Below are 14,942 nucleotides of genomic sequence, written 5' to 3' on the forward strand. Positions count from 1 at the left end.
CTTTTTGAAGTCGGGGAGCACTTATGATCATGACAAAAATTTGGGGAGCACTGAAATCAAGGAGTAAAAAAGAAACAAACAATTACACATACGTATGACTTTTATTGAAAATAAAAGATTATAACATAACCCAGCAGGCACACGACGTTGGAATAACGTTGAAACAACGTTGATTGACGTTGATGGACGTCGATCAACGTTATTTCAACGTTATTCCAACGTCGTGTGCCCGCTGGGTAACAGTTAAAAATAATAATATGACAAATAAATTGTTAATAAGCATAAATTTAATAAGTAAAAAAATAACACTGAGCAAAATTTAATTCAGAAAAATAAAAAGATTTAATGTGAAACCTGAGCTTGACGGTTTTTACAAATTTCAGTGACGTTAGGCCTAATTTTAGAAATAGCTACCCTCGATTCTTCATCCAAATTAGTTGCTCGTTTTTTAATTTTTATGATGGTGGCTACCGAGAAACCGAGTTCACACAAATATGATGTTGAAAATTGCAACAAGATTTTAAGTGCCTTTATGGATATAGCTGAGTATTCTTCTTGCACAAAGATCCAAAATTCCTCAAAAACCGTTTCGGAAAATTTCATTTTAAGTGTGCGATCCGATGATAGGTTCATTAATTCTTCTTCTTCTTGGTATGACAACTTATTATTTGATGCATCAACCTTGGCAAAGGGATTACGTATCCAGTCATATGTTTCTACGTTTATTGATGGAAAATAAAATTCAATCATTTCTTCTAATAAAGTTAAATGATACGTTACTGCTGAAATAATTTCGTCGGTAGTGTTATCATTAAGAGAAGGAAAGATATCTACTTTCTTCTTCTCGAACACACAATTTTTCCAAAAAATAACTTTTTTCCGAAAGGTTGTCAATTTGTCGGTTGATGTTAAAAATTTTTTCTTTTCTTCCTTGAAGGCTGGAATTAACACAATTTAAATAATCAAAAATATCAGCTAAATATGCCAATTTAGCACATCAAATGTCATTTTGAAGATTTTCCACAAAATCATCCATATTTTCTTTTTGAAAAAAGATTATCAATTCATACTTCAGTTCTAAAAAACGACGTAACACTTTTCCTCTGGATAACCATCTCACTTCAGTACGCAAAAGCAAAGATTCGTACTTGGCTTCCATAGAGATGCAAAGACTTTTAAAGACGCGTATTTTCAAAGGTCTCAATTTTATGAAGTTTATCATATTTATAACTTTGTCTAGCACAGGTTTTAATGCTACTGGTAATGTTTTGAACAACGGAAATTCTCTATGCAAAAAACAGTGAGTAGATATAATATTGGCGTTTCTTTTCTTGGCGCGAGTTACAAACCTTTTTAATGAGCCTACCATTGATGGAGCACCGTCCGTACAAATTCCCACACACAACTCCCATGATATTTGAATTGTTTAAAATAGGAAGAAATAGAATCAAAGATATCTTATCCTGTCGAACGTTCGGTAAGCTCAAGACAGCATAGAAATTGATTTAGTATTTCGTTTTCATAAACGAAACGAACGAACTCTAGCATATGAGCTTTTCCACTTATGTCAATGAACTCGTCAATTTGCAGAGCAAAATGCCGTTTGGAAAACTTATCGACAACTGTTTTCTCGATATCATCCGACATCGAGAACAGCAATCATTTCAGCAACCTTATATGACGCCAATTGTGCCTTATCGGAAATTTTTTTTCACAGTTTTTTCAAAATATTTTGCTTGTTAAGCTTGCGTATCTAACAACCGTTTGAAATAATCTTTAGTTTTTGTAGCAAGGTTAGCGTGATTTGTAGAAAAGTGACATTTCAACTTGTTAGGAACCATCGCGCTGTTGGATAATTTTCCTCCACATACAATACAGTGTGGAATGTGATATTCTTCCTCACAAATGTACATAAATCCAAAACTTAAATATTCTTCAGAATACTGTCGATTAATTTTTTTTCTTTTAATCCTATCATTTGTATCAGACACAACATGTGCAGCAAGAGCATTACTACCGCCTCCACTTGTACTCGGTCTATTTTTAGAATTTTGTTCTTCCGAATCATTCGCTTTTCGTTTGATATGAAATTTGTCCATTATGGGGTATTACTGTGAAAACCAAAAATGATTTGGGAATTAATACAGGGATTATTTTAATTTTTTGTTAAGTCCCGGACAAAATGTCTGATTAAATTTAAATTTGGTTGGACAATGTCCGATCAAATTTTTAAGATGTTTTTTAGTAAATTTTATTTTTAATTACATAGCTCGATTACAGCTGTTAAAACGTTACAATAAACTAATTTTTTATTATTAATTTAAATAAATATTTTCATTATTTATTTAATATTATTATTTTTTCATAATTTTTAAAAATTTTTTAGTTTTTAAAACACCTTTTAGATTCCGTTTAATAACGATTTTTATCATAAATATTAAATTTAAAAATAAAAACGAATGCGCGAATGTTTTTCGCTCAGAAGTCGCCGATTATAATGGTCGTAACAGTATAACGACTATTAAAATCAGTGATTGCAAAGTAAACAACTTTTGCTCAAAAAATAAATTTTAAAGTAAAAAAAAAGCGTAGCTTAAAGTCTTCGTTGTTTGTAAAATTATTCGTTGATTTAGTTAAAAAAAAATTATTTATAGAATCTTATATTAATAAAACTGCCTTAATATGATACTTTTTATAGTAACAAATAAAATGTAATTATTGTCAACAATCTCAAGAAGTTTTATTTCGTTCTTTCTTAAATTTAATTGTTTTTTTCTATTACTCAATATGTATTAATTAAATGTAAATGTACTTTTATTTTCTTTTGATTGGAATAAAATACGAACTAACCTTATTATTATTTTGTTTCCTGTAAACTGCACTTTTTATTTTTATTTTCAAAGTTTTGCATTCAATGTAGGTAGGTAGGTAATAAAACCAAATTATTGTAGCTTCTTACCTAAACTGTAATCATTACAGTGTAATTTAATAAGTGAGTAAACATTAAATTTTGAGTTTCATAATTTCGCGGAGCACTTGCAGCTACCGCGCGGAGCACCATTGCTCCGCGGAGCACCGGTTAAGTACCACTGCTCTAAAAAAGTTTCGCAATGATGTTTAAGGCTAAACCTTTTTTAAATGTAACATCCCTGAAAAAATTATATTTTGCCTTTATTCCTAGTTATTTGTCTTACTTTAATATTATGTGGGCTAGTACTGGCTATACAAAACTTAAAAAAATCTACAATAAACAAGACATGCAGTGTTTGGAGCCTATAGAAATACTCCTTGCGAACCACTTTTACTTACGCTCGGTGCTTTAAATGTGTATAAACTTAATTTACACTAAGTTTTATTATTTATGTTTAAAACAAAAATGGGATTGTCCCCAAAAATCTTTCAAACTTATTTTGATAAAATTAATCATAAGCATTCAACAAAGTTTTTAGATAACAACTTTGTTCTCCTCAAATTTAATTTAAAATTAACCTTCTATTCAGTTAAATACCGCGGACCTTATGTGGAAAAAATTCCCAGATTTTGTCAACAAAAACAAGACTACACTGTTCAGGAATCTTAATCTTTATCTTTATCTTTATCCTTTATCTTTAAATATTTCTTTTAAAGTAAGCTCAATTAGTTAAAATCTTTATATCAATGAAATTTAAGTGATGTTAAAAATTCATCTAGTGATTATGTTAATTATGAAATTTTATATTATTTTAATCAAAAGTTTTTGTCTAAATGTTCTTTAACATTTTAGTGGTTGTAAGTATTTTAACACTTCTTAATTAGTTGCTATTTTTTATTGTATTTTATTTAGGTGCCCCAAGAAGTCCTTACGGTCTTATCGCAAAGCACCGCGGATGAGCATTTAATAGAAAGTTCACGCCTCTTTCCAAACCGATGTCGCAAAACTTGCTCAGATGTGGGGTTTGAACCATGAATCCTTTATTTCTGAGGCATGTGCGCTGCCATTGCACCACGGCTGCTCTTTTTTTTTTTTGAATTTCTTTATTTTCATAGTTATTCTTTATTTTCTATTATATATATATATATATATATAAATATAAATATATATATATATATATATACATGGGGTTCGGCAATAAGAAAAAAAGTGCCTACTTCTTGCTCCAGCTATTAATTTCGATATACGTATATGCAATGTAAACATTTTTTCACGACGAAATAAATTACACAAATATAAAAAAAAATCATCAGGATTAAATATTTTGAGCAAAACAAAGTCGCCTAAAATAAAGACTTATAAAAAAATGATTATTGGAACTATAGTTCCAACAATCAAATATATTTGATTGATTTTTTTTTTGTGTGAATAAAACCGATTTTACTCGAAATTTACAGATTTTTTCCGTAATTTTTATAATTTTTTTGTGTCATTCCGGTAGATTTCAAGATGTTATTTAATAAAAAATTGGTTAAAAAGCGAAACTTTGATATTAAGAGGCGATATTCTGGGGGCAAAATTTACATACTTATTGCCTCATGCTCTTTGGTTTTAATGGTTTAAATAAAAAGTGAACAAAGATATTATGTGAATGCTTTTTGTTACTTTTATAGATTTTTCTGCGAGCAATTTTATTTTTTTTTATTTATAATTTATATATAACTATCAATTTATTATTGTTTATTATTATTTATTTATAACTATCAATTTATTATTATTATATAAGATGGAAAAAAGTCGTCAAAATAAACAACAAATGTAAAATTCAATTTGGTCGATTACTATTAATGGCACTGTTAAAGATTTTCCAAAAGTATCATTTTTTATTGACTTCTTGCAATAACAAAACATTTTTTCTTAAGAGTTCTTATAAAAAAATAAATACGGTTTAATATTGCAACTGCACAAGAAGAGGAAAAACGTGAAGTAGAATGAGACTTAAATCCAAAAGGAAGGAATACAAGCTATGGAAGCTTTTTCATCTTCTTGTGCAATTGATATATTATACCGTATTTATTTTTTTCATATTTTTTATGTATGGTAAGCAAGTATGGAACCTGCTTGAATCTAGGAGGTTAGGTAAACAGTGTATTTATGCATACATAATATCAATATATACGGTTATAAATATCTGTATTTGCTATTTATTTAGATGTTAGCATACATTACCTCTGACGGATTTACATAAACTATAATGTTTAAATGGTGTAGTATTTGTCAAATGAGATGATCAATATGATGATCTGGATTGATGACTCTAATGACTCTAACAAGACAAGAAAAAGAACCATAATCTAAATAAGAAGATAAAAAAATTAAAGTGATTGGAGTATCAGCATGTACAAAGAGGTAGCAGCATTAGGAGAAAATGGTAGACGTAGAAGAAAGAAAACATGGAGAGAGTGCATTACATATGGTATGAACAAGCTTTAGTTAAAGAAAGAAGATGCTCAAGATTGTTTTATATTAGAGAAACAGCATCAAAGAGAAAGGCTGAAGCTTAATAATGCTGATGCTGATGCAGATGATGATTGATGTTAATGATGTCGATGATGATGATGATGATGACGATGACGATGATGATGATGATGATGATGATGATGATGATGATGATGATGATGATGATGATGATGATGATGATGATGATGATGATGATGATGATGATGATGATAAGGATACATGAATATATATAATAAATATGACATGAATTACAAATAAAAAATATGCTTCAGGATGTATCAATGTTTATTCAGCCCACGTCACAAACCCGACCCAATCAAATTTTAGCACTTGTCATTTACTAGACCCTAGAAACGCACAGTAACCATTTCTTACACACAATACTGAAGCATATAGATTTATATTTTTCATGACAATTTTCCTTTTAAAATGGCTTGTTATCCAAAATTGTTGTTCTAGTTTTTGTTTATATGGGGCGCTTTTTGTTCGAATATTGTTTGGGTAGCTTCTTCTCTACACATCCTCCGGAGTATTTTTATAATTTTTTAATACTTTTCTTGCGACGCTCTCTCTCTATTTGGATACACATTTTTTTTGATTCAATCATTGCATATCTTCTTTGCCACAACAAGATGGCATTTTGTGAGTTTGCTCGTTGTCATCGAGAATTTTTACAATAATGTAACATTCGTACAATGACAAACGCTCCTTATTTAAATTTACTTTTTACAATAAATTCTTTCCTTTCAACATTTTTCAAATGGAAGCTGTTCGAAAAAGTGCTCCAAGTGGCGATGGTTAGGATGACCATTACAGTGCAAATCATACAAACTCTTGCAAATAGAAATCATATATATAAATTTCACAATCACTATTCCCTGGTGGCTTAAAAGACATGATTCACAAACTTACACTTAAAGTTATAAAAAATAATTCCACACTCTAACGGAATTCCCTCTTGTATTTGTGGCTGGTCCTGACAACAATAATGATATTAAAAGCTTAGGTGGATGTAACCATGAGATGTCTTCACTATGATGGAAAAATTTATAAATTTGAATTACGTCACCACTTTTTTTTTTCGGGCGATGTTGTTAGATTCAGTTTGATTAATATTTCTTTAAATGATAGGTATCTAATTTCAAGCAGGTATCAATTTAGTATAAACTTGTTTATATTACTCAAAAACAATAATGAACCTAATACCGATTCTTGAACTACGCAACTTACAACATTTTGTAACAAGGAATTGTTATCGTACTATTCATTATCGTCTTTCAGACAAAAATGAATTGATCCAATTTAATAAATTGGATCAATTATAATAAATTGAATAAGTTGGGAAATCTGTATATAATACGTCTAGTGATTTTCCTTCGTGTGTACAATTGGTTACAATGTCTAAATACACTAAAAAATTTGATGTACAGCTCCTAATTTTTCTAAAAGGTTTGATGTTCAGCTCCTGCCTTTTTTAAAAAATTCGATGTACTGCTCCTACCTTTTCTGAAAGATTTGATGAACAGCTACTACCTTCTCTAAAATCATGTTGATGAATAATCAAAAGCTTATTGAAATTTAAATAATTTATTCTTCAGCTACAATTCGTTCTAAGATTTTGCAGTGGATTGAAGTTAAAGATATTTGAAGATAGTTAGAAGGTTTAAGTTTATTTCCTTTTATCTATAAACTTAGTAAGGAACCATTGATTTTCTAGTGTCTGTTTTTAGTATATAGTTTCTTACCAGTTTTTTAGAAACATATATTTCTTCTAACATAGTAACATAGCATCTAGTTTTTAATTCTGGTAGTGCCTTCCAATTTTCAGAGCTATAAACAGAATTAAAATAGTTAATCATACATTCAAGTTGTATTTTATCAATGACAATGGTGCCATCTTTATTTTCAACTGTTTTAATGTGGCTTTTAATTGTTGAATTAATTTTTAAATATATATTTATACAATACTTTTGGATTACTTTTTGCTTAATCGGCAATTGACTTTTTAAAACTTTCAATTGCATATTTGATTTTTTTAACAAGCTTTTTCATATTGTTATATTCACTCCTAAAGTAAATTTAACAATATGAAAAAGCTTTTTATTGCTTGCTTCAACTCACAGATTAACCAGGGAATTTTTTTGTTTTTTCGTCTATGAGCTTTTAGTATATATGGCTTACAAGATAAATGATAGTGACCCAAAAAGTTTATATAGCAATTGTTGATAGGTTTTTGTGATTTTTTTTCGTTCCAATCAACAAGTAGCATGTATTGATTAAATTCTAAATAGTCACCTCTCATATAGTCACTTCTTATATAATTGAATCAGTTATTGATTACAATTGGATTAGATATAATTTTGTTTGCTAAAATAAAATTAAAATTTAACAGATGGTGAGCATGTTTTTTAACTCCTTGTGGTGGTCCAAAACTTTGTTGTCATCATTGACAATTATTAAGATTATTAGTAATTTCATTTGAGGATTTAAAAAAAGTTGGTTCTAGAACCATTTTTTAAACAATTTAAAAAGTTATTAGATTGGTTTTCATTATCACCAGATGAGTATGCATTCTCATGACTCCATATAATCTTCTCAAAGTTGAAATCACCTGAAATTAGCAAGCCCGAAAATACGCGTCTATTTATTGGATTTTTGGCATTACAAACTGTAGTTATAATCGAGTTATTGATTTCATCAGACAATCTACACCTTTTCAAGATGTAATTAAGATCTTGAAAGTTGTATAAAGAAGAGTAAGATGTAATTGTGAAATACAACATGTAGTTTAGAAATCGTAATATGTAATTAAGAAACACAAAATGTAATCTAGAAATCCCAATATGTAAAAAACACAACATCAAATTAGGAAATTTTAAAATGTAATTGAGAAACCCAACATGTAAATAAGAAATCGCAACATGCAATTAGAAAAACAAAAGTTGTAGTTAAGAAATCGTAATATGTAAATGAGAATACATTATTTATAACTGCGAATTCACAATGTAAGCTTAAAGGTCATTATAAAAGATTTTCTTGGACATGCATTTTAATAAGTTAGTAGTATCAAATTTAGCATTTATATGCACCAGCAATATAGTAATACAGTAATGGAATTGAAAGATCGTCAATACAATCATTATGAACAGAAAGCCTTTAATTAAATTGAACCCGTGCAAGCATTTATTACACCAAATTTGTTTACAACCACTTCTGGAACAACCAGAACCAACTTGTCCAGTTACGTTTTATCTTCATCGAGTTTATAGAAGAAGAGTTATTGAATGTGCTGAGCGAAATGACGATTGGGTGACTCTGGCGCAAACTTTAGGTGTCAAATATAAGACAGCATACAATTAGGTTCGTAGCAAAAATTTAAATTTTTTTGGAAGAGGTGGTTATAGACCAGAAAATTAACCGATGATCAAATCGAAAAAATACAAACATGGGTTGAAAGTGACTGTCAGTTGACATTGGTGGCCATTAAAACAAGGGTATTAAGACGAATAGTAATGAGAACAAAAAAAAAAGAGCTGAATATGTTAGGAACATCAACGAACACATCATAAATGGTCATCTACAAGAGGTACAAACATACACTTGATTGCAGCTATATCAAAAACAAATGTCGTCATGATGGAAACTCGCAGAGGATCATTTAAAGCAGATTTTTGTAACGAGTGGATGTTGGTTATGTTTAACCAGTGGGTTATATCCGGGAATTGTTTAGAGGATTTGGTCGTCTTAACAGGCAATGCTCCATGCCACATTCGGTTTGAAAGGGTGTTTGAAAATTCACCGGTTCAGTTATTACTATTAGGACCCTACAGTCTAACTTTAAACCCAATAGAAACTATCCAGTCCAAAAAAAAATTAACGTTAAAAATGTGATTCACATTCCACCTGTATTCGGTGCTGGGATTATGGAACAATGAATGCAGTATTTAGAAAGAATTGTTACTGCGGCAAAAAATACAATAATAGGAGGTGATCGATTTTAAATATGGAAGACATCCAAATTGGTGTTTAACTGAATATTGCAATGATCTTCAATGACTTTGTTTAAGTTCTATTTAAATTTTATATTTTTATGTAAACAAATTGTTTATGTTTTATTTTTTATTCATCTCAAATGTCAATTAAATTTTTCACTAACAAAAATAAAAGAAAGTTTTAATTGAAACCCATTAAAACTTTTCCAATCACCGCCTAAAACTCAAATGCTTTTTTCATGACTTTTTATACTTTATTGATATTATATTATTATTTCCGGCCTTAAATTACAAAGTATATTAGGACTACAAAATTAAAAATACAAAGAACTTTGTATTCTTTATACCTTCCTTAATTACAACTATCATGTTTTTGATTACATTTTACGATTTCTTATTTACAACTTTCATTTTCTTAATTACATCTGACGTTTCTTAATTAAAATTTTATCTTTTCAATTACATGTAACGTTTCCTAACTACAACTTTCACCTTCTCGATTGCATCTTACTTTTCTTAATTACAGCTTTCATCTTCTCAATTACATCATACTTTTCTTACAACTTTCAAGTTCTCAACTACATATTGAAAAGGTGCAGAATGGTTATAAATGTATCCATATAGCAATTTTTCTTAGCTAATTTTCAAGTATACCCATACTTTTTCAACATTTGTAGAGTTAGGTTGGTCAATATTAACTTCAGAAGAATCAATTGAGCTTTGAATATAAATACAACCTCCACCGCCCTCCTCTATATTATCTCTATCACGCCGATACTTGTTATAATTTATTATATTTACATTTGACATTTATTATATTTACAACTGACGTTTATTATATTTACATCTGACGTTTGCTTAAACCAAGTCTCTGAAACAAAAAAAACGTCCGGTTTGTATGTTGCAAGTTGTGCTCTGACTTTATCAATTTTGTTGATTAGTGACGTCGCATTTGTTGACCACACTTTAAGACTATTAATGTTTTGTATATCTTTTATATAGTCACTATACTTTTTACTGTTAAGGCTACCAAAAGCGTATAAAGGTTCTCTGATTGACAAAGCATTATGTTTATATGATAATTACTGTGCTTAAATTAATATTAATGTACATGCTTAATTGATTTTATAACAAATTTATTGTCTCGAATCCCATGCTTAAAATCATTAGTGCCTTCTTTTTCTAATTTAATTGTTCAAATTATTTCTTTGAACTAAAAGTGTTTTGACAAGATCACGTAACGTTATGGTTAAATAAAGAGTAATATTACTCTTTATTGAAATTTAAAAATAGACAAACAGTTCAAAAATATATTTATTTAAATATATTTTTGAACTGTTTGTCTATTCTTAAATTTTAACTAATCCTATCACTTTAATTCGATCATCAGGAGTTTTCAACTTCACTAGCACTGGTGCTGTTTTCTCATTTTTTGATTTATGCCAATGAACTTTAACAATTTTTGTGAAATGTTCATTAACATTTTCTCAATCTTCTGTAATTTTAACTGAAATTTCTTCTTTAGAAAATTCCAACCCAAGTATTATCATATTTTCTTCTTTAATTTTCATTTCACTTAACTTTACACTTATTGATTTGTAAACATTCAGATCAGACACGTTTGATTTTGGTTTTATTTGCAGCAACATATTCCAAGAATTTGCTAAAGTTGATGTTGAATTTCAAGTGGTCGTTTAGTTTAGTATCAAGCTCTGATACTTTTTCTTTTAATATTGCATTTTCAATTTCTGATAAACTTACGTCATTTTTTAATTCTTTCATTCCTTTAATTTAATCAACTTTAAAAAGTTTAAATTTAGATGCCAAATCTTTTATTGTAACCGTCATATTGCAATGTTGTCTCACCAATTCAAAAAGGGCTACCACACTACTGAAGTGGATTACCTCCGTGAGGTAAAATATATAAATTTATTTATTAGTTAGCTTTTTAACATAAGCTTTATGTAAAAGATTAGATGTATTTTTTTCCATATTAAAATTATATATTATAATATTATACTTCGTATATAACGTATTCTAAATTTTATTTCCTTTCTTTTTTAATTTTTGAGATTCTTATGTCTCGAAATTTATATCTTACGATAAAAAGATCTCTTTTTTTTTCTCCATTCGAATATATTTTTGTTCTTACTCTATTAAGTGTACCACTAAATTTTCCTTTGACTTATGGATTCATTTGGCTGCTTTGTTCTCAAAGTTATTTAATTTCAAATCGTAATCTTCACTTAAAGATTTTCAAACAATTCTAGTGAATTATGTAAAGTGAATCCTTCACATATATCTAAACCATGGTTTAGATAGACTCCTACAAAAGTTTATTGTACTTTGTTAGCATTATTAAATCACTCTAAGATTATTTTCCATATTACAGTTAAAACTGCTGTTTCCTGTTTTGTAAATCTTTTATATAAATCTTTTGCCTCTAATTTACATTCTCCTTTTTAGAACTTTTATCAAATCAGAACTTTTCACCAGTTTGACACTTAGTTAGATGTTCTTTTGAGAAAAGATTGAATTCTGAAATCGGTTCCATGATATTTATAAAATTTTCATTGTGTTGAGAGCCCCAAAAGACCTCGTAGTGGCTAACCTTTTTCAGAAAAAAAAAATTTTGGCTGCTACTACCCGTTCTAAAATATTGTAATAATATTTTTAGTTTTAGTAGCCTTTTCTTTTAACTTTTCTTTTTGCTTAGATTCTGCACATTTTTAATTAAGTGGTAGTCAAAAACATTATTACATTTAATATTTATAAGCCCCAAACCTTCAGAATGAATTTCAAAGAAATACAAGAAAATATTTGATTACAAAAAATATGGATGTGCTTAGATTGCTTAAAAATGAATTTTAGCATTAAAAAGTATATTGCATACCTTTTGTCTAAAATATTTTCAGTGGTGGAAATTTTGGATTATTTTTATTATCTTATTTCTTAGCGCAGCGCAGGAGGACATTAGTTTGTAATTTGGTGCTGGGATTTTTCTTATTGGGGGCCTCATTTCTCTTGGGGGCTGTAGGCTGCAACCTACTTAGCCTAATAGGAGATCCGCTACTTGATGATGACATTTATTAAACTTTTTTTTTCAAATATTTTTAAAACTTTGGTTTTAATAGTACCGATTTGCTTGCCTTTTAAAGAAAAAAAAATATTTCTTGTAACTTTATTACCTTTGTACTAATTTTAATAAATATGAGATTTATATATTAATTTTATCAAATATGAGATTTCTTAAAGAATATTGATTGTAAGTTTTAAAACCATTTATAAAGTTTTTTGGTTGACAAACTGACATAGCTCAGCTCCTACATAATCAACCAGTAAAGTTGGTTTGGTAAACTTGAGAAGCTTTTATTTTAGTTTTGGATACTGTACAAGCTTTTAAGTCATCTCCTCCTTCATAGTGCTTGCTTAAACTAATCTAAAAGAAATAATAGATAGATTGAGGGACTGACGAAGGAAACAGTAGATGGGTCTAAAGACTAGCAGTAATTTTTTCACTTTTGAATGGATAAAGGTGCAGCTGAATGAGACTTTTTAGGTAAGCCATCTGCTAAATAAAATGTTGGTGCTGCGAAACTAGTATTTCAATAAAATATTTGTACATTATCTTATCAGCTTGAATGTTCCAAGAAGAATTAATCTCAGCAAGTTTCTGGTAGTCTGTTTTCTTCTCTTAAAAATTCAGGTGATTTAAAAAAAAACTTTAAAAGATTTAGACGGACTATCATCATTTAAAGGTCAACAAAATGACTTATTCTTAATTTTTTTAAAGATCAACAAAATGACTTATTCTTAATTTTTTTAAAGGTCAACAAAATGACTTATTCTTAATTTTTTTAAAGGCCAACAAAATGACTTATTCTTAATTTTTTTAAAGGCCAACAAAATGACTTATTCTTAATTTTTTTAAAGGTCAACAAAATGACTTATTCTTAATTTTTTTAAAGGCCAACAAAATGACTTATTCTTAATTTTTTTAAAGGCCAACAAAATGACTTATTCTTAATTTTTTTAAAGGTCAACAAAATGACTTATTCTTAATTTTTTTAAAGGCCAACAAAATGACTTATTCTTAATTTTTTTAAAGGCCAACAAAATGACTTATTCTTAATTTTTTTAAAGGTCAACAAAATGACTTATTCTTAATTTTTTTAAAGGCCAACAAAATGACTTATTCTTAATTTTTTTAAAGGCCAACAAAATGACTTATTCTTAATTTTTTTAAAGGCCAACAAAATGACTTATTCTTAATTTTTTTAAAGGCCAACAAAATGACTTATTCTTAATTTTTTTAAAGGTCAACAAAATGACTTATTCTTAATTTTTTTAAAGGCCAACAAAATGACTTATTCTTAATTTTTTTAAAGGCCAACAAAATGACTTATTCTTAATTTTTTTAAAGGCCAACAAAATGACTTATTCTTAATTTTTTTAAAGGCCAACAAAATGACTTATTCTTAATTTTTTTAAAGGCCAACAAAATGACTTATTCTTAATTTTTTTAAAGGTCAACAAAATGACTTATTCTTAATTTTTTTAAAGGCCAACAAAATGACTTATTCTTAATTTTTTTAAAGGCCAACAAAATGACTTATTCTTAATTTTTTTAAAGGCCAACAAAATGACTTATTCTTAATTTTTTTAAAGGCCAACAAAATGACTTATTCTTAATTTTTTTAAAGGCCAACAAAATGACTTATTCTTAATTTTTTTAAAGGTCAACAAAATGACTTATTCTTAATTTTTTTAAAGGCCAACAAAATGACTTATTCTTAATTTTTTTAAAGGCCAACAAAATGACTTATTCTTAATTTTTTTAAAGGCCAACAAAATGACTTATTCTTAATTTTTTTAAAGGCCAACAAAATGACTTATTCTTAATTTTTTTAAAGGTCAACAAAATGACTTATTCTTAATTTTTTTAAAGGCCAACAAAATGACTTATTCTTAATTTTTTTAAAGGCCAACAAAATGACTTATTCTTAATTTTTTTAAAGGTCAACAAAATGACTTATTCTTAATTTTTTTAAAGGCCAACAAAATGACTTATTCTTAATTTTTTTAAAGGCCAACAAAATGACTTATTCTTAATTTTTTTAAAGGCCAACAAAATGACTTATTCTTAATTTTTTTAAAGGCCAACAAAATGACTTATTCTTAATTTTTTTAAAGGCCAACAAAATGACTTATTCTTAATTTTTTTAAAGGCCAACAAAATGACTTATTCTTAATTTTTTTAAAGGCCAACAAAATGACTTATTCTTAATTTTTTTAAAGGCCAACAAAATGACTTATTCTTAATTTTTTTAAAGGTCAACAAAATGACTTATTCTTAATTTTTTTAAAGGCCAACAAAATGACTTATTCTTAATTTTTTTAAAGGCCAACAAAATGACTTATTCTTAATTTTTTTAAAGGTCAACAAAATGACTTATTCTTAATTTTTTTAAAGGCCAACAAAATGACTTATTCTTAATTTTTTTAAAGGTCAACAAAAT

General features: G+C 28.0%; 1 protein-coding gene across 1 annotated transcript; it reads right to left on the minus strand.

Annotated features, from left to right (window-relative positions):
- Nucleotides 1-342: 342 nt before the first annotated feature.
- Nucleotides 343-2,099, minus strand: LOC136078716 (zinc finger BED domain-containing protein 5-like). The gene is made up of 2 exons (XM_065794506.1): nucleotides 1,877-2,099; nucleotides 343-938 (listed from the first exon to the last, which is right to left on the minus strand). The coding sequence occupies exons 1-2, from the start codon at nucleotides 2,097-2,099 to the stop codon at nucleotides 343-345; spliced, it is 819 nt and encodes a 272-aa protein (XP_065650578.1).
- Between the last annotated feature and the right edge of the window lie 12,843 nt (nucleotides 2,100-14,942).

This window comes from Hydra vulgaris, chromosome 03 (assembly GCF_038396675.1).
Source record: "Hydra vulgaris chromosome 03, alternate assembly HydraT2T_AEP".
NCBI lineage: Eukaryota > Metazoa > Cnidaria > Hydrozoa > Anthoathecata > Hydridae > Hydra > Hydra vulgaris.